The sequence below is a fragment of the Pan paniscus genome, chromosome 16 (assembly GCF_029289425.2).
Source record: "Pan paniscus chromosome 16, NHGRI_mPanPan1-v2.0_pri, whole genome shotgun sequence".
Taxonomy (NCBI): Eukaryota; Metazoa; Chordata; class Mammalia; order Primates; family Hominidae; genus Pan; species Pan paniscus.
In genome coordinates this window covers 64,077,197-64,102,642 of record NC_073265.2, presented here as the reverse complement: position 1 = coordinate 64,102,642, position 25,446 = coordinate 64,077,197, and the positions used below count along the sequence as shown (strand labels likewise).

The following is a 25,446-nucleotide window of genomic DNA, read 5'->3' as shown; positions in this document are numbered from 1 at the left end:
CCTTTATGGAAATTAATTGAAAAATTTTAACAAAGTTCTGTGATAATTTTGCCCCCTTTAAACAGATCTTTGATTACAACATGAAGAACAATAGACCAATTAACAGCACTGTATTAGTTCAGGGTAAAAATGACAGTGGCTGGGATTCGGTGACAGCAGAGATGAATAATACCAGAGAGATCCAAATAAATAAGGTGGATTTGGCCAGACAGTGGTTCATGAGTATAATCCTAGCATTTTAGGAAGCCAAGGCGGGAGGCTCACTTCAGCCCAGGTGTTTGAGACGAGCCTGGGCAATATGGTGAGATCCCCATCTCTACAAAAAATCCATAAATTAGCTGGGTATGGTGGTGACCAGCTGTAGTCCCAGCTACTCAGGAGGCTGAGGTGGGAGGATTGCTTGAGCCCAGGAGCTCGAGGCTGCAGTGAGCCACGATTGCACCACTGCACTCCAGCCTGGGCGACAGTGAGACCCTGGGGGGGGGGGGGCGGGGGAAAGCGGAGCTGTGGAGAGTGAAGCAGCCACTTCCCCCATGATTGAGGCTGTGTTGCTGAATTCCTTCATTCACTTCATAAATGCTTGATGTCCAGGTTCAAGTCCCAACTCAGGTCCCAAAGCTGATGGGCCCAGGAACCCTCGTCCCTAAAACGATGAAACGACACCAGAGGGCAAGCAGCCCTAAAAGAAGCAGGCTCAGCTCGGGTGGAGGACTGCTGGATGGTCCTGGCACTTCTCTTTCCCCGAGCACGTTCTGCAGAAGAAGCGCTTTCCTAGTTCTCCCAAGGCCTCTGGCCTCACCTGTCACCCCTGTCCTTTGCCCAGGGATCAGTTTGGACTTCTTCCCAAACTTGGTCTACAGAGAAGTGAAGGGGCTGTTTCCTGTCCCACTTTTGAGAGTTTGCTTTAGAAACATAAAATTGGAAGGTGTCAGATTGATAGGCAGTTGGGAAGGACTCCGGCCACGCCTCTGGCTCCGTAGACGCTCCGCGCAGCCAAGACCCCTGAATCCCCAGCAGAGCGAAGATGTGGACGGAAGCCGAATGTCCACCCATCGCACTATTGTGGGCTGGGCGGGGGGGGGCGGGGGCGGGGGGGGAGGCGGGGGGCGGGGGGGGGCGGGGGCGGGGGGGAGGCGGGGGCGGGGGGCGGGCGGAGCGACCTCGGTGACGTATAGGGCCACGCCCTCGGGGGAGGGCACCGCGCCTGCGCCAGAACCGCTGCCTCGCTCCCGGAAGTGGAGGGTCTACTCGAAGCGCCGCTGGGTCTGGGTGCCCGGAGGCAGCAGCGTTCGCGGAGTTCGCCCGCTGGCCCCCGATCGCCATGTCGGCTTTCGACACCAACCCCTTCGCGGACCCAGTGGATGTAAACCCCTTCCAGGTAAAGCCCCTCTCCCGCCATCCAGCTCTCAGATTTCCCTAGGGCCCACGGCCGCCGCCCGGGCCTCTTTCGCTAGAGCCGGGAGACGTGGCGTAGGAGGGACGGGTCATCTGCCCAATGGGAGAGCGGGCTTTGAGGTCTGGCCTATCGTAACGCGTGAGGGGCGCGACTAGCAGCAGGTGGAACTGCAGAGGAGGCGGGGCGCTGAAGTCGGAGACAGTGGGGTCTTCTAGCACCCGGAGGCTGGGCTGTGCTAGGGAAGGGGACTGGAGCAGGTACGGTCGGACCCTTAGGGAAGTCTCCTAGCGTCAGGGAGAAGCGAAATGTGGCTATCACATTCCCTCATTCTTGGATAGACACCTGTCTTCAGTCACTTTAGAAGAGGGGGTGACAGCAACATATGAGGAGGTGGTGAAGCCTCTGGTGGAGGGGAAAAATGTGGGAAAAGCCCAGGACACCTGCCACCGCTCCACCACCAGCCAAACTAGTGTATAAAGTACAGGAGAGCCCCTGAGATTTGTCAGGGAAAGAAAGATGGGAGAGGGCGGGAAGGTAGCCCAAGTTGAAAAATGGCCTTGATAAGAATTCCACATTTTGGCCATGGGTCTAGTTTGGAGTGGGTTTTGACCAGATAGGAGAGCCCGGGTTAGGGAGGGAGGAGAGGTGCGGGGGACTGTGAAAAAGTCTGGACCCACAGGGAACGTTTGTCTGATGGAACTGTGTGTGGTGGCAACATAGTTGAGATGCACTGACGTGTGAGCTGGCCTGACTCTTTTTTTTTTTTTTGAGACGGAGTCTCGCTTTGTTGCCCAGGCTGGAGTGCATTGGCATGATTTCCGCTCACTGCAACCTCTGCCTCCCGAGTTCAAGCAATTCTCCTGCTTCAGCCTCCTGAGTAGCTGGGACTACAGGCGTATGCCACCACACCCAGCTAATTTTCATACTTTTAGTAGAGACGGGGTTTCACCGTGTTGGCCAGGCTGGTCTCAAACTCCTGACCTCAGGTGATCCATCCGCCTCGGCCTTCCAAAGTGCTGGGATTATAGGTGTGAGCCAGCACGCCTGGCCTGACCTTTTGAACAGCAATCAAGGAAGAAACAGTCTTCCTGCTTTCTTTTCCTTTTGTTTTGTTTTGTTTTGTTTTTTGAGACAATTCTTGCTCTGTCGCCCAGGCTGGAGTGCAGTAGTGCGATCTCGGCTCACTGCAGCCTCAACCTCCTGGGTTCAAGTGATTCTCGTGCTTCAGCCTCCCGAGAAACTGGGATTACAGGTGTGCACCACCACACCCGGCTAATTTTTGTATTTTTAGTAGAGACGGGGTTTCACCTTATTGGCCAGACTGGTCTCAAACTCCTGGCCTGAAGTGATCCACCCACCTTAGCCTCCCAAAGTGCTGGGATTACAGGGGTGAGCCACCACACCTGGACTCTTTTTTTTTGAGACGGAGTTTTGCTCTTGTTTCCCAGGCTGGAGTGCAGTGGCGCGATTTTGGCTCACTGCAACCTCAGCCTCCTGGGTTCAAGCAATTCTCCTTCCTCAGCCTCCTGAGTAGCTAGGATTACAGGCATGCACCACCACGACCGGCTAATTTTGTATTTTTAGTAGAGACGGGGTTTCTCCACGTTGGTCAGGCTGGTCTCGAACTCCCGACCTCAGGTGATCCACCTGCCTCGGCCTCCCAAAGTGCTGGGATTACAGGCATAAGCCACTGCGCCTGGCCCTCTTTCTTCCTTTTTTAAGGCAGGGTCTCACTCTGTCGCCCAGGCTGTAGCACAGTGGAGGTCATGGCACCCTTGACCTCCAGGATTCAAATGATTATTTGAATCCCACCTCAGTCTCCTGAGTAGCTGGGACTACAAGAATGTGCCACTGGGCCTGACTCCTTTTAAAAAAAATTTTTGTAGAGAAGGGGTCTCGCTGTGATGCCCAAGCTGGTCTCAAAATCCTGGTCTCAAGCAATCCTCTGGCCCCAGCCTCTCAAAGTGCTATGATTACAGGCATGAGCCACAGGACAGTCTTCCTACTTAAAGCCCACACCTTTCTGCCTTTCAGCTGAGAGCACAGGGATGATCTTTTTCCACCATGAGGGGCTGAACTGTTACCTCCAGAGCTCCTATGCCTCTTGTTTCACGTCTGCTCAAAACCCGTTCTAGGGAAGCTTGTTTGTGCTGACTGGTGAATTATGAGCCCTGATATTCTGCTCTGTCAGGATGTCACCAGGCACATTAACTCACCCTGCTTGTCCTTTATTTTGGTCATTGGCAGCTTTTAAGTTTCCTGCAGGTGTCAGAGAAGCTTGAAGGAGTCCTTCCTGTCATTCACAGCATGAGTTTTCCCACTTTGAATCGCTTCAAGGGTCAGAGCAAAATCAAAGGAGACTTGAACTAAATCATTATATGCTGTCAGGAGAGTGAAAATGTTTTGCTTCTTTCTTGGTCTCAAGGTGTCTTAGCCAACAGGAGCCCTCAGGGCAAATTCTGATAGCTTGTTCCTTAGAACATCAGGGAATTCTGAACATTCCTCTCGTAGCTTAATGTTTCTTGACAGAGCGTTTGCAAGGACCTTGTCTCTTATGTAAGGCAAACAGTCATCTCTATTGAGTAAAGAAAGAAGATTTGCATTTTTTTTTCTGCCAATGTCTTCTGGTAACAGACTTTAATTACAAAACTGCTGTATAATACTGGGGTTTGGGTTTTAGTAGGATCTTGTAGCCTTATGGTGTATGTTGTATGTGATGATTTTCCATTTTTTATGTGTGTTTTTTTGTCCTCTCAGAATCAGAAATAAAAAGTCTGCTGCTGTCTGACAGAGAGGAAGTCAGTTGTCTAAAAATGCAGAGAGCTTTGCTCCAGTGTTAGCAGAGGGCAAGATAGTTCTACCCTGTATTAATAGCTGCTTGAAAGTCTTAAACCTCATCTCTGGCTCCAAAAATGACTGTGCAAACTGTGGTAGAAGTAACTTCTGCATTCTAGCTAGACAGTCTGTCCATCAGGAAGCCCCAGGGTATGGCATGACAGGAAGCAGCTGTGGTCCTGTCAACCAGCCACATCTGGTGGGGAGTCCTGGGTGGGAAGAAGAAAGCTGGCTGGCTGGCTGCGATTTGCTCCTCCTCATCCTGGGCTGGGCTTTTCCTCTTGGCACACAGTGGTGTGGGGAGAAACAGCTTTGGATGTGAGGCCTCTGAACCTTCTCCTGGTCAGAGCTGCCCACCTTTTCCTTGAGATGGTGACGTCTGCTTCCTTGACTGCCAGGGCTAGGACGTTGGGAGGTGTAGCCCTTGGGTGCCTGGGTGTGAGCCCAGCTTCATTTACTCAGGGTGTTGGCACCAAGCTCAGGAGAGAGCAGGTGGAGAGGCGATAGACTCAGAAACTGTCACACCTAGTCACACTCCAGAACAGTCGTTTTTATTTCCGTCATGCAGTGACAGAAATGGTGGATTGCAAAAATATACCTAGTGTTCAGAGCCCATAGTTGACTGTTAAGAGCTGAGAACATTCTTAGAACTCTATTCTAACCTCTTCAGTTTAGAGATGAGGAAACCAAGACCTCAATGAGGATGGTATGTGCCAGAGTCATCAGTTGTTTAGCAGCAGGAAGGTGCTGACCTGGGTCTCATTCCCAGGACAGGGCTGTTTTAAAGGTTTTGAAGCTCAGACATTGGTGTTAAACTGCACTGGGGCTATTTTAGGCTGGCTAAGGAAAGAATGGAATGTAACATCGTCACAGTTGTCACCATTCTTGAGAGTACTGGGAGTGGTGAAAGTAACAAATTAGTATTAGCTAAGCTATCTTTTTTCTCCAGTGTGAGGGGATGGAATAATACAGATCTTGTGCTTTTGTTCTTTAATTTTTTTATTTTTTATTATTGGTTTTTTTTTTCCACTGGAGAACAATTCTTGGGCTTTTTAAGACAGTTCTTTAAAGCAATATATATTCTGAGTAATGCCAGTCCTGAAAGGTGCTCATGGTTCTGTGGTCAAATAGGTTGGGGAATTGCTACCTATTTCGTTTTTGTTTCTTTGTTTATGTTTTTTGAGATGGTGTTTCGCTCTTTTGCCCAGGCTAGAGTGCAATGATGCGATCTTGGCTCACTGCAATCTCCACCTCCTGGGTTCAAGCAATTCTCCTGCCTCAGCCTCCTGAGTAGGTAGGATTACAGGCACCCACAACCACGCTCAGAATTTCTGTATTTTTACTAGAGACAGGGTTTTACCATGTTGGCCAGGCTGGTCACGAACTCCAGACCTCAGGTGATCCACCCGCCTCAGCCTCCCAAAGTGCTAGGATTACAGGCGTGAGCCACTGTGCCCAGCCTGTTTGTTTTTTCAAAGATTCACAAGGCTTGGCCAGGCATGGTGGCTCACACCTATAATCTCAGCAATTTGGGAGGCCAAGGCAGGTGGATCACTTGAGGTCATGAGTTTGAGAATGGCCTAGGCAACATGGCAAAACCCCGTCTCTACAACAAATACAAAAAATTAGCTGGGTGTGGTGGCATGCACCTGTGGGCTCAGCTACTCGGGAGGCTGCGACATGGGGATCACTTGAGCCTGGGAGGTGGAGGTTGCAGTGAGCTGAGGAGTGCCTTTGCACTCCAGCCTGGGTAATAGAGTGAAACTCTATCTCAAAAAACAAACAAACCAAAATAAAGATTCACAAGGCCTGTTAGTTTATTAAAGGCTCTGAGAAATCCTACAAAAAGACATTGGCTCAGCTTTATTTGACCCAGCATTTCTCAAGGTCATTCGACCATGGAATCTGTTTTCTGCTCACTCGTTATATCCTTTGAAACTCCCAGTGCACCATTTAGTTGACTTCCTCATCCAAGGTTCTTTATTAAGTGCCTGCTTCCACCCCGCACTGTGGGCATGTGCTTTTATGACCTCTTCCTTGCGTGTGGTTATGATCGGAATGATTAGAAAACTTCCTGCACAGAAAGAGCTGTGAATGGGAAGTTAAGATATGAGTGTGCCACAGAGGTTTGCCCACCTCCTAGGAGGAAGCAGGAAACTGCAAGCCAAGTGTTGTTGATTTCACAGCCTCCACTGGCACACCCTAATTCCTCTGTTGGTTATGGCAGCTGCTTTGTACCCTCTGAGTATTTCGGTCTCTGCTTCGGAATGATCCAGGGTGTCTGCTCCCAAAAGTTTCTCATTAAGTCTTGTCAGGTGATGAAGGGGTGGAAAGCTAAAGGGAGTCATTGTACTGTCCATTTTTCAGCAGTCCACTAAAAATCAGACCACCCAGGCAAGTGCCTAGGGCTGCTTTCCCACTCAGCACTTCTGCCAGATTATCCCAGGCAGACAGCATTGATCTCAAGGAGAGGAAGTGGAATAGGTGGTGGCATTGAACAGAGAAAACCTTTCAGTGTTTGTAAGTTGCCAAGTCACACAATATCACTTTCACACATTGCCTCCTTGCAGTTAAAAGATAATCTCAGTGTTGTGGCTGCTTCCCAAGGATTTGAAATATTTCTCTCCTGTGGAAGGAGGAAGTGGTGGCAGAAACGTGATTTGGGTGTGAACAAAGTTACTTGAATTTCCCTGTGCAGACAGTGGGACCTTCCCAGAGAGGGTCGGCCCCAGCTTGACCATAACTTTGGGAATTCTTGGAATAACCAGATGGACCTGGTAGAACTTTCCTGTGTAACAGAGCATTGTCTCAAGAAATTTGAAAATGGCAGGGTTCTTACAGCTTCACTGTGACTGCAGACAGCTGCCCAGATAGGAGGATTCCTGCCTTTATGGTTGGCACCTGGAGCCAGGCTGGGTGTTAAAACTTGGGTAGAGAGATAGGTGAACTTTGACTCTTCCGTTAAGTCTTCTTTGGAAACACTTGGGGTAAGATAATCTTATGTTCAGAGAAATGGTAATATTTAACCAGGACAAACAAGGGGTACTTGCTGTTCATTCAGAGAAGAGTGCTGTGCACATTTGCAAACTGTGACCCATCCAGCAAGTGCTGCTTTGAGATGTTCATGTTAGTGCACATCACTGAGGTCATGCTGCTCTGCAGGCCTGTGCAGGAGACCATGGTAAATGAGCACAGTATGTGATCAATGGCTTCTGGCGGGAGAGCTAAGAAATACTCACTGAGGCCGGGGCGCAGTGGCTCACGCCTGTAATCCCAGTACTTTGGGAGGCCGAGGCGGGCGGATCACAAGGTCAGGAGTTCGAGACCAGCCTGGCCAATATGGTGAAACCCCATCTCTATTAAAAATACAAAAATTAGCCAGGCGTGATGGCGGGCGCCTGTAGTTCCAGCTACTCGGGAGGCTGAGGCAGGAGAATCGCTTGAACCTGGGAGGCGGAGGTTGCAGTGAGCCGAGATTGCACCACTGCCCCCCAGCCTGCATGACAGAGCGAGACTCTATCTCAAAAAAAAAAAAAAAGAAAGAAAGAAAATAAATGCTCACTGAGAGTGACAGCACATCACAAGTGGGATCAGGGCAGTGTCTAAAGGAGCTGGGAGGGCTCTCAGGAGGAAGGGCAGAGCCCTGTGGCACAGAGGGCTTGGGCTGAAAGCAGAAAGCCTGGCAGATGGGAACACAGGGTTATTCATTTATTTTTTGAGACAGAGTCTCACTCCCGAGTAGCTGGGATTACAGGCGTGCACTAGCATGCCTGGCTAATTTTTGTATTTTTCGTAGAGGTGGGGTTTCAACCACGTTGGTCAGGCTGGTCTCAAACTCCTGATCTCAGGTGATCCACCCACCTCGGTCTCCCGGAATGCTAGGATTACAGGTGTGAGCCACCACGCCCGGCCAGAAAACAGAGTATTTTTGGGTGAAGGAGTGCCAAGAACCAAAAGTCGCTCCTGCTTGCTGTCATCCCTGTACTCCTGTGTCCACTCTTACCCCTGCACCCCCAGGCATGTCCTCACTCTTAGATCTTAATGGTCTCTCGGGGAGTCATGAGCCTGGGATGCGTCTGCTGCTTGTGACTCACATGCTTGTTTGGCCAGTCTCTTGAAATTCTCTCCATCCTTGGCCTCTTTTATCCTGATAATTCTCACCTTCCTCAGCCTGTTTTCACTTCCTGTCTCATACATTTAGGAGTATTCCAGAGTTCTTTTTTTGTTTTTATTCATGCTATTGGAAGTTCAGAACTTAAACTTTGTCTTTCTTTTCTTTCTTTTCTTTTCCTCCCCTCCCCTCCCCTCCCCTCCCTCCCTCCTTTCCTTCCTTCCTTCCTTCCTTCCTTCCTTCCTTCCTTCCTTCCTTCCTTCCTTCCTTCCTTCCTTCGAGACAGAGTCTCACTGTGTTGCCTAGGCCGAAGTGCAGTGGCACAATCACGGCTCACTGCAGCCTCAATCTCCTAGGCTCCAGAAATCCTCCCATCTCAGCCTCCCAAGTAGCTGGGACTACAGGCAAACACCATCGTGCCTGGCTTTTTTTTTTTTTTTTTTTTTTTGGAGAAATGAGGTCTCACTTTGTTGCCCAGGCTAGTCTCGAACTCCTGGATTCAAGCAATCCTGCCTCACCCTCCCAAAGTGCTGGGTTTACCCTGTTCTCACTTTATACCTTCATTTCTATGGCTTCAGAATAGCATCCACATTTCAGCGATCCCAGATCTAGATCTCTAGTTCTCAGCTTCCTCCTGAGCTCAGACCACTATTTCAAACTCACACCTGCACCTTCCCAGTCCTTCCAACCAGAAATATTCCACAGCTATCTCCAACCTGACTCAATATCTTCTCGGATCCTCTCCCTACCCCACCACACCCACCCTTGAAAAACCTGTTCCTCCTCTCCCACAGTCACTTACTTTGGGCACTCCTTTCTTTCTTTTTTCTTTTCTTTTTTTTTTTTTTGAGACAAAGTCTTGCTCTGTTGCCCAGGCTGGAGTGCAGTGGTGCTATCTTGGCTCACTGCAACCTCTGCCCCCCGGGTTTAAGCGATTCTCCTGCCTCAGCCTCCCAAGTAGCTGGGACTACAGGCGCATGCCACCACGCCCGGCTAATTTTTGTATTTTCAGTAGAGATGGGGTTTCACTATGTTGGCCAGGCTAGTCTCAAACTCCTGACCTCAGGTGATCCACCTGCCTTGGCCTCCCAAAGTGCTGGGATTACAGGCGTGAGCAAATGTGCCTGGCCTTTTTTTTTTTTTTTTTTGAGATAGAGTCAGGCTGGAGTGCAGTGGTGTGATCTCAGCTCACTGCAGCCTCCACCTCTCCTGGGTTCAAGCAATTCTTCTGCCTTAGCCTCCTGAGTAGCTGGGATTGCAGGCATGTGCCACCACGCCCGGCTAATTTTTGTATTTTTAGTAGAGATGGGGTTTCACCATGTTGGCCAGATTGGTCTCAAACTTCTGACCTCTAGTGATCCACCTGCCTCACCCTCCCAAAGTGCTGGGATTACAGGCGTGAGCCACTGTGCCTGGCCTCAACTCTATTCTTTCCCTTCCCTTTCCTGCCCTGTAGTCTTTCCATTCCCAGGCCAACCCAGAGAGTTGCTGAGCCCGTGGGATTGATGTGAGGAAGGTCTCTGAAGTCCCTCTTGTTCCTCTTCTCCATCCCCAGCTGCTGTCCCTCAATTTGGTCCTCACTTCACCCATGTTGACAGTTGTGTCCTAGCCAGTCTTCCCGCTGTTGTCCTCCCATGCTGTTGCACTCCCTTCACTGCTGTTAGAATGATCATGTCACCCCTGACTGCAAATCTCTAGTTGTTCCCCGTTGCCTGTAGAGCAACATCCAAAGTCCTACAGTCTGGCCCCACCCTCTTCAGACTGGTTCCCTGATACTCCAGACTCTTCTCTCCACACACCCCTCCACAGCCTCCATAACCTTCTCTCTTCTGAACACATGCAAGCTCTTTTTAAAGATTCTCGGCCAGGTGCGGTGGCTCAAGCCTGTAATCCCAGCACTTTGGGAGGCCAAGGCGGACGGATCACAAGGTCAGGAGATCAAGACCATCCTGGCTAACACGGTGAAACCCTGTCCCTACTAAAAATACAAAAAATTAGCTGGGCATGGTGGCATGCACCTGTAATCCTAGCTACTCAGGAGGCTGAGGCAGGAGAATCACTTGAACCTGGGAAGCGGATGTTGCAGTAAACTGAGATCACGCCACTGCACTCCAGCCTGGACGACAGAGTGAGACTCCATCTCAAAAATATATACATATGGGCCGGGCATGGTGGCTCACGCCTGTAATCCCAGCACTTTGGGAGGCCAAGGCGGGCGGATCACGAGGTCAGGAGATCGAGACCATCCTGGCTAACACGGTGAAACCCCGTCTCTACTAAAAATACAAAAAATTAGCCGGGCGCGGTGGCGGGCGCCTGTAGTCCCAGCTACTCGGGGGGGCTGAGGCAGGAGAATGGCGTGAACCCGGGAGGCGGAGCTTGCAGTGAGCCGAGACTGCGCCACTGCACTCCAGCCTGGGCGACAGAGCAAGACTCCGTCTCAAAAAAAAAAAAAAAAAAAAAAATATATATATATATATATATACATATATAAAATAAATAAATAAATAAAGATTCTGTGGCTTTGCAAGTGTGGTTCTTGCCTTCCTCTTTACTGTTTGCTAGGTTTCTTTCATCTCTCAAGATCCAACTCAGATTCCAGCTCAGTAGAGCCTTCCCTGACTCTCCCAGACAGCTTAATTACTCTCTCCTCTATGATCACATTGTGTCTCACCCTGTGTCTGCCCTCACCCTGTTACAGTGCTGATCATGTGCCATCACCTCTTGCCCTGGCTTCTGTGTGATTCTCTGTACTATTTGCTTCTCAAAGGCAGGAATCAAGGCTCTTTCTTGATTTCCCTAGCCCAGTGCTTGGCATGGAATGGTTTGTGTATGGAGAGACTACACAGAGGTGGGAGGAGATAGTAAGTGTCCCATTTTGAGGGTAGATTCCTTTAGAGGATTGGTGCCAGGTCCTGGAAGGCCTTGAATGCCCAGCCAGGTGACTCAGACTTGCTTTTCTGAAGGGTTCCACACATTGCAGCCGGTGGCAGGAAGCGAGGCCTGAGAGTGTACCTTGCTCACTTACTGTTTTTTTTTTTTGGAGATGGGGTCTGTCTCTGTCACCCAGGCCAGGGTGCAGTAGCACAATCATGGCTCACTGCAGCCTCGACCTCCTGGGCTCAGGCAGTTCTGCCTCAGCCTCCAGTGTAGCTGGGACCACAGGTACCCACCACGAGACCTGGCTGATTTTTTTTTTTTTTTTTTTGAGACGGAGTCTCGCTCTGTTGCCCAGGCTGGAGTGCAATGGAGTGATCTCGACTCACTGCAATCTCCCCGCCTCCCAGGTTCAAGTGATTCTCTTGCCTCAGCTTCCCAAGTAGCTGGGGTTACAGGCGCCTGCCACCACACCCGGCTAATTTTTGTATTTTTAGTAGAAACTGGGTTTCATCATGCTGGCCAGGCTGATCTCAAACTCCCAACCTCAGGTGATCCGCCCACCTCAGCCTCCCAAAATGCTGGGATTACAGGTATGAGCCACTGCACCCGGCCTAATTTTCATATTCTCTGTAGAGACGGGGTTTCATCATGATGCCCAGGCTGGTCTTAACTCCCGGGCTCATGCGGTTCTCTCACCTCAGCCTCTTAGAGTGCTGGGATTACAGTCATGAGCCATGTGTCCAGCCTATTTTTTTTTCTTTCTCTTTTTAAAAATATGTGTGTGTGTGTGTGTGTGTGTGTGTATATGTGTGTGTATGGTTTTTTTTTTTTTTTTTTGAGATGGAGTCTCGCCCTGTCACCCAGGCTGGAGTGCAGTGGCACGATCTCAGCTCACTGCAACCTTTACCTCCCTGGTTCAAACGGTTCTGCTGCCTCAGCCTCCCAAGTAGCTGGGATTATGTATATGTGTTTTTAAAATCAAAATAACATGACCATATTATAGAAAATTTGGAAAACAGAAAATAAGTCTTCCATATTTCTACCAGTCATTTGCAACCATTGTTATTTATTTATTTATTTATTGAGATGGAGTCTCACTCTGTCCCCCAGACTGGAGTGCAGTGGTGTGATCTCGGCTCACTGCAGCCTCTGCCTCCTGGGTTCAAGCAGTTCTCCTGCCTCAGCCTCCCAAGTACCTGGAATTAGAGGCATGCACCACCATGCCCTGCTAATTTTTGCATTTTTAGTAGTGAGGGGTTTCACCATGTTGGCCAGGGTGGTCTTGAACTCCTGATCTCAAGTGATCTGCCCACCTTGGCCTCCCAAAGTGCTAGAATTATAGGTGTGAGCCATCGCACCTGGCCTGTATTTTTTTTTTTTTTTTTTTGAGACAGAGTCTCACTCTGTCACCCAGGCTGGAGTGCAGTGATGTGATCTCGACTCACTGCAACCTCTACCTCCCAGGTTCAAGCGATTCTCCTGCCTCAGCCTCCAAAGTAGCTGGGAATACAGGTGCATGCCACCACGCCTGGCTAACTTTTGTATTTTTTTTTTTTTTTGGGTAGAGACGGGTTCTCACCTTGTTGGCCAGGCTGGTCTCAAACTCCTGACCTCAAGTGATCCGCCTGCCTCGGCCTCCCAAAGTGTTGGGATTATAGGCATGAGCTACCGGGCCTGGCCATAATTTAGTATTGATGTAACAAAGCCTTTTTCTTTTCTTTCTTTCTTTCTTTTTTTTTTTTTTTTTTTTTGGAGACAGAGTCTTGCTCTGTTGCCCAGGCTGGAGTGCAGTGGCGTGACCTCGGCTCGCTGCAAGCTCCACCTCCTGGGTTCACACCATTCTCCCGCCTCAGCCTCCAGAGTAGCTGGGACTACAGGCGCCCGCCACCACGCCCGGCTAATTTGGTTTTGTATTTTTAGTAGAGACAGGGTTTCACCGCGTTAGCCAGGATGGTCTCGATCTCCTGACCTCGTGATCCACCCACCTTGGCCTCCCAAAGTGTTGCGATTATAGGCGTGAGCCACCATGCCCGACCAGAAAGCCTGTTCTGTATTGCCGCATCATCTTCATAGCTGTGATGCTTAGTGGCGTTGTGGGCCTTCAAGGGGATGCGAGTGGCGTTGTGGGCCTTCAAGGGGATGCGTACCAAAACATACCTGTGGTCTCTGTCATTGGATGTTTGTTTCGTGCTTTTTTCTCCTATTGTAAGTCCTGGTCCTATGAATATCATTGCAGGTACAGATTTTTACATGTTTTTGTGATATTTTCTTAGGACAGATTCTCAGGTATCAGGTCAGAGAGCACCAAGGTCAATTGTGGCTCTTTGTGCACTGGGACCCAGCTAGCCACTCTGGGGATGATTGCTTTTTCGTGCTCTGTGACACTCAGCCTCATCTCCAAAGCCAATAGGACTTCACAGAGGTTCCAGAGTGTTGCTGACTCTCTGCCTCTCAGCATGACCCTGAATTTTTAATTTTTTAAAATTTATTTATTTATTTACTTTTCCCTGAGTTGAGTCTCGCTCTGTTGCCCAGGCTGGAGTGCAGTGGCACGATCTTGGCTCACTGCAACCTCTGCCTCCCGGGTTCAAGTGATTCTCCTGCTGCAGCCTCCTGAGTAGCTGGGATTACAGGCACCCGCCACCATGCCTGGCTAATTTTTGTACTTTTAGTAGAGATGGGGTTTCACCTTGTTAGCCAGACTGGTCTTACACTCCTGACCTCAGGTGATCTACCCGCCTCAGCCTCCCAAAGTGCTGGGATTACAGGCATGAGCCACCGTGCCTGGCCAGAATTTATTTATTATTATTATTATTGTTTATTTTTTTGAGACAGAGTCTTGCTCTGCTGCCCAGGCTGCAGTGCAGTGCTGCGCTGTGATCTCAGCTTACTGCAGCCTCCTCCTGGGTTCAAGTGATTCTCCTGCCTCAGCTTCCCAAGTAGCTGGGACTACAGGCATGCACCACCACACCTGGCTTTTTTTTTTTTTTTTTTTTTTTTGAGACGGAGTCTTCCTCTGTCTCCCAGGCTGGAGGGCAATGGCACAATCTTGGCTCACGGCAACCTCCGCCTCCCAGGTTCAAGCGATTCTCCTGCCTCAGCCTTCCAAGTAGCTGGGATTACAGGCGCCTGCCACCATGCCCAGCTAATTTTGTATTTTTAGTAGATACAGGGTTTTGCCATCTTGGCCAGGCTGGTCTCAAACTCCTGACCTCAGGTGATCCACCTGCCTCAGCTTCCCAAAGTGCTAGGATTACAGGCGTGAGCCATCACGCCTGGCCAATTTTTGTATTTTTAATAGAGATGGGGTTTCACCATGTTGGCCATGTTGGCTGGTCTAGAACTCCTGGTCTCAGGTGATCCTCCTGCCTTGGCCTCCCAAAGTGCTGGGATTACAGGTGTGAGCCACCAGACCCAGCCAATTTTTGTATTTTTAATAGACATGGGGTTTTACCATGTTGGCCATATTGGCTGGTCTGAAACTCCTGTTCTCAGGTGATCCGCCTGCCTTGGCCTCCCAAAGTGCGGGGATTACAGGCCTGAGCCACCGCGCCAGGCCTAAACTTATTTTTTATTTTTACTATGAAAAAAAAGAGACAGGGTCTTGCTATGTTGCCAAGGCTGATCTCAAACTGGATTTAAGCAACCCTCTCACCTCAGCCTCCCAAAGTGCTGGATTATAAGCTTGAGCCACCGTGCCCGGCTGGCCCTGAATTTTTTTTAGTCTGTGAGATAAGATATTTATTTAATGTGTTTATTTGGAGCCTGAAATAAACCTCACACTGGGAGCCTGGGTGGAATACAGGAAGGGAAGGCAAGGAAAAGTCACAGAGAGCTCAGACAGCCAGCACCTGTGAAACGCATGGAATGAGGTTTCCAAACCAGTGACAAGTGTGGTTTTTAATTAGCCAGGCGTGGTGGTATGTGCCTGTAATCCTAGCTACTCGGGAGGCTGAGGCACGAGAATCGCTTCAACCTGGGAGGTGGAGATTGTAGTGAGCAGAGATTGCGCCACTGCACTCCAGCCTGGGCAACAGAGCGAGACTCCATCTCAAAAAAAAAAAAGTGTGGTTTTCATGGCCCTTCCTGGGAGAGCTGCAGCCTAACTCTGCCTGCCTCTCTTCCCTCACTGCCTTTACCCCCCCAGCTATGTGGAAGTGCCCCCCTGCCTTGCAGTGGTGGGGGGCCTTACTGATCTGGGCCTTTGCTGTCTGTCTTCCTTCTACAACCTGGCCTTTCTTGAAGCCCACTGAGGTGTCTCCCCTTCTTCCTGTTTTTTGCTCTGCACCTTGCCGTGGTCCCCAGCACCCCTTCAGGGGGTGCCCACTTGTCTCAGATACCAGATTGTGGACTCCAGAAGGGTGAGAGCTGTGTCTTATGCATTGTGGTATGTTCCTCACACTGTAGCTAGTTGCTGAATGAAAAGAACTGAGGTTAAGAGCCTTTTATTTGTTACAAATTCAGTAAAGGGCAGTAGCCACTCTGAGTGGCACTGCAGGGGAGTTTTAGGTTATTCCTCCTTGTAGGTGAAACTTAGCCCTCACCATCCTACTTGACCCATTTAAAAGCCAGTTAGGACCGGGCATGGTGGCTCACGCCTGAATCCCACCACTTTGGGAGGCTGAGGTGGGCGGATCACAAGGTCAGGAAATCAAGACCATCCTGGCTAACACAGTGAAACCCCATCTCTACTAAAAATACAAAAAAATTAGCCGGGCGTGGTGGCAGGTGCCTGTAGTCCCAGCTACTGGGGAGGCTGAGGCAGGAGAATGGTGTGAACCCGGGAGGCGGAGCTTGTGGTGAGCTGAGATCGCGCCACTGCACTCCAGCCTGGGTAACAGAGCAAGACTCCGTCTCAAAAAAAAAAAAAAAAAAGAACCAGCTCTTTGAAGGAAAGAAGGAAGCAAGGAAACAAGCAGAAGCCCTTGTCAGTGTCCTCCTGGAGTGGGGCTCATTCATCCCGCCACATATTCACTGAGCGCCTTCAATTTGTCAGGCTCCGTACCAGGCTTCGAGATGCTTTGCCCCACTCAGCTTTACCATCTTGTGTCCCTGGAGACAGATTTGGATTCAAAATCTGGCTGAGACACTACCCCTGAGATCTTAAGACAAGCTACTTCCCCTCTCTGAGCTTGAGCTTTTCCAGCTGCAAAATATAAATATTCCTTCCTCATAAGGCTGTTGTGAGGGTTAAATGAGGAGCTGTATTGTAGCTTTTCTCAGCCAGGGTCCCGAGCTGAGCCGCAGAACAGAGAAGCTGATTGGAGTGACTCAGCTCTCCCAAGTATGGAGTATAACTAGTACCACCCTAGGTACCAGGAGAGCAGTAAAGTCATTATAAATAGTGGATTAGGGGGTCATAAGTCTCTTGAAGAACCAGGTCAAGGAAGGCCAGTAAAACCCTCTTTTCTGACAACTCGACACTGGCTAGTTCTGGGGTGACTAGAATTTCACAGTAGCATCATTGTGTGGTGAGTTTGGCACACCGTAGACACTAAGTAAATGTCAGCTTCCTTCCCCAGTCCCTCCTCCTCCCTCCCTTTCTTGCCAGGGCTCAGCTTGTCTTGAAGCCACGCAGATCTTTCAGAAAGAGCCTAGGTTTTCTTAGATGGGAAAATATCCACTTGTCTCAGCGTTTTAGGTTGCTCTTCCTAGGCAACGTGCTTCCAGGCCCTTGGGCTACTGTTGTGATGCAGGTGCCTCCTGTTTGCTATGCCCTGGCACTTGGGCAGTGCTTCCTAAAAAGAGGGAGGCCCTACAGCGTGCTGCGTGTCTTCTCAAACCGCTGAGCTGCTGTGCTGCCACGGGCCCTTCACCAAGCACCAAGGAACTAGAATATGAACTAGACACAGATGCACATGGCTGCAGGGAGTTTCTAACTTAATCATGGAGATCAGATTTGTTTATGAGGAGTCCAAGGCCATGTCTTTAAGATTTTAGGAAAAAGGGAGGGATCAGAGTGGACAGGGCAGTCACCCTATGATCCCCATCACAGTCCCCTTCTGTCTGCCATTCATAAAGGAAATGGCATCTCTTTGTGGGCCTGGAGATCACCTATTAAACATGTGCACCTTGGCCAGATGTCTGTTTGCCATTACCTGAAACTGCTACCAGAGTGGCCCCTCTTCCTCTGTCCTCTGGTGACTCAGACTCGAGGAGCCACTTCTGTGGATGGTAGATCCGATTTCAGTGACTTCAGCGGTGGCTAGGTGTCTGCTGAGTCTGAGAGGGGAACAGATACCAAGTCCCAAATCTTCCTTGCAGGAAGCCAGATGATTCTGGTAGTAAACCACTGGTCATTCAGGCATGAAATAACCTCAAGGCCAATTCTTCAGCAACACAGAGCCTCCTGAACTTCACCTTGTCACTTTGTCCAAGTTGCAGGAGCCATCAGGGCAGAGGTGGTGTTCAGCAGGAAGGACATAGCCACAGTCTGTCGCAGAGGAGGTTGGAAGGGGTGGAGGCTGTAGTATGAGGCCCGTCCAGACACAGTGAGTTCTGGCTGTATGCCTGGAGGCAGTCAGACAGTCATACCCTCTATGAACTGGTGGCTCAGGTGGGAAGATAAGAGATAAGAGGAAGTATCTGTGATAAAACCAGAGAACATATTCAATGCTAACCTTCAGCTCTATAAATATTCAGAGTAAGGAGAGAGCTCCCATTTTGGGTCCTAGGATCATGGTGAATATCAGTTTCTACATCTGTAAACTGAGGGGGTCACTCTGTGGCTATGTCTAATATTAGCATTGTATTTAACAATTGGATCTGGACAGGGCAAGGTGGCTCACATTTGTAATCCTAGTGCTTTGGGAGCCCAGGGTGGGAGGATCACTTGAGCCTAGGACTTCAAAACCAGCCTGGGCAACAAAGCAAGACCCCATCTCTACAAAAAAACTTTAAAAATCAGCCAGGCCTGGTGGCTCATGTGTGTAGTCCTGGTTACTCCGGAGGCTGAGGTGGGAGGAATGCTTGAGCCCAGGAGTTTGAGGCTACCATGAGCTATGATTGCACCACTGTACTCCAGCCTGGGCAACAGAGTGAGACCCTGTCTCTAAAAAAGAAAAAGGAAAAAAAAAAAAAAAAGAACTGGAGGCCAGGTGCAGTGGCTCACGTCTGTAATCCCAGTACTTTGGGAAGCTGAGGTGAGTGGATCACCTGAGGTCAGGAGTTCAAGACCAGCTTGCCCAACATGGTGAAACCCCATCTCTACTAAAAATATAAAAATTAGCTAGGCGTGGTGGCAGGTGCCTGTAATCCCAGCTACTCAGGAGGCTGAGGCACGAGAATAGCTTGAGCCCAGAAGGCAGAGGCTGCAGTGAGCCGAGATCATGCCACTGCACTTCAGCCTGGGTGACAGAGCGTGACTCTGTCTTAAAAAAAAAAAAAAAAAAAAAAAGAACTGGCTCTGCAGAGGCTTCCGGTGGAGATGAGGCTGGGCCTGAAGTATGGGAGCATCTGGTTTAATAATTAGGGGTGTGGGGTGAGGTGTGGAACCCAAGCGGTGTCTCCACAGGCAGGAACAGCCCTGAATTTGGCCACCCTCAGGGCTGTTCCTCATGGAGCCCAGGCATGGCTGTGAAGCTGGACCTGAGCCCTGCATCTGTTACTAGGAAGGGGAGGGTGTGGAGGAGCTCTCCTTGGGGCAGGGCAGGGTGAAGACAACTGCCCCAGGCCAGCAGGGGCGCAGTAAAGAGGATGGCAGAGCCCCATGCAGAGATCAGATGGGAAAGGGAGACAAGGTTGTGTTCTGAGGACATTCTTGGATTTTATGAAAAGACTTTAAAAAACCCCTGAAACCCAAAAACATTTTCTTGAATTTTCACCTCAGCTCATCATATCTCTGCTCTTAGCAAGTGTGCCCGATTTAATAAAATCAGTACTGGCAGCCAGCAGCATGTTTTTGTTCTAGAAACTTAGACTATCTTTTTTTTTTTTTTTTGAGATGGAGTTTTGCTCTTGTTGCCCAGGCTGGAGAGCAATGGCACGATCTGGGCTCACTGCAACCTCTGCCTCCCGGGTTCAGGTGATTCTCCTGCCTCAGCCTCCGGAGTAGCTGGGATTACAGGCATGCGCCACCACGCCTGGCTAATTTTATATTTTTAGTAGAGACGGGGTTTCTCCATGTTGGTCAGGCTGGTCTTGAGCTCCCGACCTCAGGTGATCCACCCGCCTCAGCCTCCCAAAGTGCTGGGATTACAGGCATGAGCTACTGCGCCCGGCTACCTTAGACTGTCTTTTACAAAATAAGAGGAATGGCCAGGCATGGTGGCTCACGCCTGTAATCTCAGCACTTTGGGAGGCCGAGACAGGCGGATCACGAGGTCAAGAGATTGAGACCATCCTGGCCAACATGGTGAAACCCTGTCTCTACTAAAAATACAAAAATTAGCCGGGTATGGTGGCGGGCGCCTATAGTCCCAGCTACTCAGGAGGCTGAGGCAGGAGAATCGCTTCAACCCAGGAGGCGGAGGTTGCAGTGAGCCGAGATTGCGCCACTGCACTCCAGCCTGGGTGACAGAACAAGACTCTGTCTCGAAAAAATAAAAAAATATAAAATAAGAGGAATAAATGAATAATAAGTAAAACAGTACAGAAAGGTTATAAAGTCAATAGTAAGTCTCTACCCTCACCACCCCATTCACTTGCCCCTCAGCACCCCACCCCGCAAAAAAAAAAAAAAAAAAACCCACTCCCTAGAGGTAAATACTATGAACCATTTTGAATCTGTATAGGGCACCAACAGGAGCCTGTGTGGTGTGTACTCTCAAGCTTCTGGGTAAAGCTTGCTCTGGGTCTCTTCTGGGCTGAACCTTTTCCAGGAAGGGAGAAGGGACCGCAGCTGTGGTGTGGCAGAGGCAGGCACAGGACCCTTCCAGAGAGGCTTCTCAGGGTCCCGGGAGGGTGATCAGCTGCCCTGGTTCAGTCAGGCGTCACCGGCTCGCCCGCCGGCCCCTGGCCCGGGTTTTCTCCACTGTGTCTAAGGGCTTTTTTTCACCTTCTTAGGATCCCTCTGTGACCCAGCTGACCAACGCCCCGCAGGGCAGCCTGGCGGAATTCAACCCCTTCTCAGAGGTTGGTGAGCAGGCCCTCTTTCCAAGTCCCATGGCCCTCTGGGGTGGTGCTGGGGTGTCCGGGGCAGGGATCCTTGGCAAGGACAGAAGCAGTTCTGAGAAGCGGCAGTCCTCAAAGGGACAGTCCTAACATGAACCCGGGAGGCAGGGTAAGGATGGCAAAGCCACCAAACGCTCTGTAAAATTCTCCCCTTGGGATCTGTGACTGGGGCCCCTCCCCAAGGAGGTCAGGGCAGTGCCCAAGAGTGCTGGACCCAGCGAGCCCAGGGGTGCCGGGTTAGGGATCAGATGGCCTGAACCTGAGGCTTGTTGGCTGGGAAGCCACAGGGGAAGGCCCAGTGCAGGCCCCGAGGGAGTCCCCTCACAGGCAGGGGCACATCACTCATCCTGCTCTGGGTTTGCCCCCTCGTCACCAGCTAATGGAGTCCCACTCAATTCTGTCTTTTGATTTGTTCCATGTAGACAAATGCAGCGACAACAGTTCCTGTCACCCAACTCCCTGGGTCCTCACAGCCAGCGGTTCTCCAGCCATCAGTGGAACCAACCCAGCCGACCCCCCAGGTAGTGCTGACAAAGAACTCTGGCCTTTTCTCTCCAGTGAGGGAATCATCCAGACCAGTAGCTGAGCCCTGAGGCTGGGGGCAAGCAGAGAGCTTTCAGCCTTGGCCCCCTAAGGGCCCTCTTGCTAATTTGTTCGGAGCTGGTCACCTACAAGTAGAGGGGCTGCTCTGCCTATTAATATCCTTACTCCCTCCATCCCACCCACCACCACCACTGAGAAATAAGCTCTACTCACCAGGCCGGGCTCCTTGGTGCCTCCAGAGAGGGCATTTGTCCCTGTTGTACCCCTCCAGATCCTCCTCGGGCCTTTGGCTTGTTCTCTCTTCCTTGGGGCCCAGAATCTCTCTCTTTTTTTTTAACTTCATTAATTCTCACCTTCCTTCCTGTCTTCCTTTGTCCCTTCACCAAATACTGTGAATCTTGCCTGCTTTGTGCCTGGCGCTCCACTGCGCTGCCTCACTGCCCTCCCGCCGCGCCCCTCGCTGCCCCTATGAGCGTGACCCATGGTGGAGTTGTGTGTTGCAGCTCCTGCTTAGACAGGCCAGCAAGTTCCCGCCTGCCCAATTCCTGGCAGTGAGCGAGCTCTCAGAGAGGCAGATGCTCCTAGGAGGAGAAAGTATTCTCAGAGACAGCTACATGCGAAAGCTTCCGAAGGTAGGCCTAATGTAGATGAGCAGGAGGAAGGGCAGGGCACCCGGAGCCTGCCCCACACCCCTCCCAGGCCCCAGAGCCCTGTGGAGGTGAGGCAGGCCTTACATGCGGAGTTGCCTTTCTGTGCAGCTGGGTGGTGGGCTGTAGGGAGCTGGGTCCTTCTCAACTGGCGTCACAGACTTGGAGGAGGTCAAGACCCCCAGCGTGGCACAGCGGGGTCAGTTCTGCTCCTGCTTCCGCCCCCAGTGCCTGAAACTTGGCTCTCCAAGTCAGCCTTAGGTCTTTGAAGAGCTTTTGGAGAGGTTGGTGTGTGTATACGTGTGTGTGTACACATGTGCCTGGTTTGTCATCCTGTGAAATGACCAGTTTGAGATCTCTCCCTAAAAAGGACTGTAGTCTCATCCTTCAGGAGGAACCTGGCCCAAATGGCAGCAGCTGCCAGCAGGTACAGGGCCCCGGGGCCAGGTCTGTTCAGCCTCACATACAGTCAGTCCCTTACTGTTACTCAGAGGCTCTACCCCGCCTGGAGAGGAGATAAGTGTGGACTCTGCATGCCACTAAAGCCAGGCAGGGCAGGGCCACACCTAAGGGGCTGTCCTGGGGTGTAGCCAGTTGCAGTTTAGGGGGACCTCAGGAGGCAGCTCTTGGGGGCAGGCCATGGGGCAGGGTGCTTGTACAGATCCTGAGGCTCAGGCACACGCCATCTGCCTTCACGTGTCTCCCCTTTCCACTCACTGTTAGCAGGCTTGCACTGTTTTCCTTCTTACACATCCACCAGGCTCTTCAAATGAGGCTTGGGTCTGTGGGTTTCTTGTTATAGTTTAGTTTCTTGTGAGGTCTTTTTCCCAAAGGTCACAATCACTGAGCTCTGCCTTGACCCAGTATGGGGAAGAGGTGGAGAAGCCACTGGGGGTAGTTTTCCCAACTCAAGCTTAGGGATGAGGGGAGAGGACAGCTTAGTCATGGCCAAGGGGTCAGGAAGGTGTGGGGGCAGTGGAAGACAGGTTGGACTCTCTAAGGTGGTCTCTGGTACCTAAGACACTCTGTGGGGCGGGGACTGCTTCTGGGACTCCTTGCTGGCTGTCCCTGCCTGGGGCAAGGCCTCTCTGCCTGCCTACCCAGGCTGACACTGTTTCTGTTTGTTGTGTCTGGCTGTCCCTGTACCTCCCCTGTTCTCTCCAGGCCGTGGTGTCTGCAGCCCAGGCAGGCCTGCTCCGGCAGCAGGAAGAACTGGACAGGAAAGCTGCCGAGCTGGAACGCAAGGAGCGGGAGCTGCAGAACACTGTAGCCAACTTGCATGGTAAGGGAGGCTGCTGGGGCCTGGGGCTGCCCTGCCTGGCATAGAAGAGTGTCCTGAAACCTGTGCGGAGGGCCTCCCAGCATTCACCCTGAGCTGCCTTAGAGTTTTGTGGGGCTCTTCTCATCACAGGACGCTGGTCCTGGGAAGAGCAGTAAGTTGCAAGTCAGGAGACCTGCAGTGTAGTTGTAATGGCTGTAGATTACTTCTGCATTCCTTCCTAGCTCTAAAATTCCTTGATTCTTTGATAGCATAGGGGCATTGGTCCCACAATTCCTTGCTAATGATGATGAACTGAGTTCTCACACTTACGGGCTGCTTGTTAATAAAAATAATCACTTAGGCCATTTAGCTGTCTGTATTTCCCAGTGCATTTGGGGTCTGTTATCTCCATGTGAGCTTGTTGGTATCTCTTTGGGTTCCATTATCCTGTTCTGTCCCACTCCATGCTCCATGCAGACTCCAAGCCCTGCTTGCTGGAGCCCCTCTGGGAACCCTGGTTTGGCCCATACACTATGCTGGCGTGCACGCACCTCGATGCCCCTTCTGAGGCTGGGCCCTTACCTTGTCACTCTTTTTCCCCTACCCAGTGAGACAGAACAACTGGCCCCCCCTGCCCTCGTGGTGCCCTGTGAAGCCCTGCTTCTATCAGGATTTCTCCACAGAGATCCCTGCCGACTACCAGCGGATATGCAAGATGCTCTACTATCTGTGGATGTGTGAGTCCCACTCCTGCCTTCCAAGCGCAAGGGCGAATTGGGTGTGACTTGAGAGCCCCATCTTGGCCCTGGCTGCTCCTCCCTGGTATACAGGCTTTCAGCAGACTCCAGCCTTCCTCAGTGCCTGGGCTGGGTTGGGGAGATGCCTCTGCCCACAGGCTGCCCCCTGTCTGGAAACCTCCTTGAAAGGGGCAGACCACCGATCAGGGAGGGTGGGACTAACTAGAGGCTTCCAAGTTCCTTCAGAGCTCACTGCACTAAAAGGCCCTCCTTAGGTGAAGGCCTTCCCTGCCCACAGGCCTGTGAACTCTGAGGGGTGAGGAAGGAGACTCCCCCTGCAGCTCTATCAGGGGCCATCCAGGGCCAGGGAAAAGCATTGCTAAGAGAAAGACTTCCTTCCCCAAGGACCAGCCCTGGGTCTGCATCCTCCCTCCACACCCCTCAGATACCCGGGCTGTCCCATCACCTCTCAGGAACGTAGTTTGATCCCTGGTTTTGAGGTCCCAGAAAACCAGGATATGGGAATTATCCCTGCCTAGGTACAGAGCGGGCTCCTCTGTTTCAGCAGCTGCCTTCGCAGCATGAACCTCACCTCTCCTAGGGAGTGGCTGCCACATTGGAGCCCCTCAGCCACTGTGGCACAAGTCATAACTCTGTCCTGTCCCCTTCCCCAGTGCATTCAGTGACTCTGTTTCTGAACCTGCTTGCCTGCCTGGCCTGGTTCTCGGGCAACAGCTCCAAGGGAGTGGACTTTGGCCTCTCCATCCTGTGGTTTCTGATCTTCACTCCCTGTGCCTTCCTTTGTTGGTACCGACCCATCTATAAGGCCTTTAGGTGAGTGAGGCCGGGGCAAGGGGTGAGACTTTATGGCTGGCATCCCAGGTAGCAGGCTAAGGGCTATAGGCCCTGGGACCCCATCTGAGTCTTAGAGCAGAATAGAATGTAGGGAAATCCACTTTCCCTACATTGTGTTCCTCTGTTCCCACCCAGAGCAGAGATTGGGGGCCCCGTTCCTCAGTTTCTGTACCTGAGGTCTGCTCTGGGCCGTCCTTGGACCAGGCACAGGAGACCTAGAGAAGGGACCTGCCATCCCACTGCTCCCAGTCTGGCTGATGCCGTTACTGGGAAGAGGGAGGGGATGCTCTTTGGGAACTCCCTTCTGAGGCTCTAAGGTGTGCTTCTCTGGTAGTATCAGATGAGTGCTCTCCAGGGCTCTTTCTCCATGACTATTGATGCTTCCCAATAAAGAGTGCCAACACCTAAGCTAGATACTGGGAACATAGCTGGATACACCTTACAGACCCCCAGGGGTTCTGGAATTGTACCTCAGGGTTTATGCTTTCAGGGCTGGGAGCCCAGCAGGCCCTGGGAAGAGGGGTTAGGGTAGTGGCTGAACCATCCCTGTACCACTGGAGGCCCTGAACCCTCACTGTGATCTAGCCCTCAAGGACACAGAGATGGAAGTCCTCAGCTCGTGAGAGAGTTTTGTCTGGTGTCCCCTGTTTCCCAAATATTTTTTTCTTCCAGTCAGATGTACAGGTTTTGTTTTTTTCTCATTGTTCTTTGTTACCACGTATCCTCAAGTTCTATTGTTTTTGTTTTGAGAGGGAGTCTCGCTCTGTCACCCAGGCTGGAGTGCAATGATGTGATCTCAGCTCACTGCAACCTCCTCCTCCTGGGTTCAAGTGATTCTCCTGCCTCAGCCTCCGGAGTAGCTGGGCTTACAGGCACACACAATCACACCTGGCTAATTTTTGTATTTTTAGTAGCAATGGGGTTTCCCCATGTTGGCCAGGCTGGTCTTGAACTTGTGACCTCAAGTGATCCACCTGTCTCGGCCTCCCAAAGTGCTGGGATTACGGGTGTGAACCACCGTGCCCGGCCTGTTTTGTTTTTTTGAGACAGAATCTCACTCTGTCACCCAG

General features: G+C 51.0%; 1 protein-coding gene across 2 annotated transcripts in view; it reads left to right on the top strand.

Annotated features, from left to right (window-relative positions):
• Positions 1–1,168: 1,168 nt before the first annotated feature.
• Positions 1,169–25,446, top strand: part of SCAMP2 (secretory carrier membrane protein 2) — a 29,963-nt gene continuing 5,685 nt past the window's right edge. The window contains exons 1-7 of one of the 2 annotated variants that reach the window (XM_055099077.2): positions 1,169–1,378; positions 20,226–20,294; positions 20,756–20,854; positions 21,380–21,508; positions 22,688–22,805; positions 23,393–23,521; positions 24,196–24,355. In XM_055099077.2, the coding sequence (XP_054955052.1) occupies positions 1,322–1,378; positions 20,226–20,294; positions 20,756–20,854; positions 21,380–21,508; positions 22,688–22,805; positions 23,393–23,521; positions 24,196–24,355 (761 nt within the window). In that variant the 5' untranslated portion in view covers positions 1,169–1,321. The remainder of the gene's footprint in view (positions 1,379–20,225; positions 20,295–20,755; positions 20,855–21,379; positions 21,509–22,687; positions 22,806–23,392; positions 23,522–24,195; positions 24,356–25,446) is intronic. The other variant, XM_003811093.4, reaches the window with a different exon arrangement.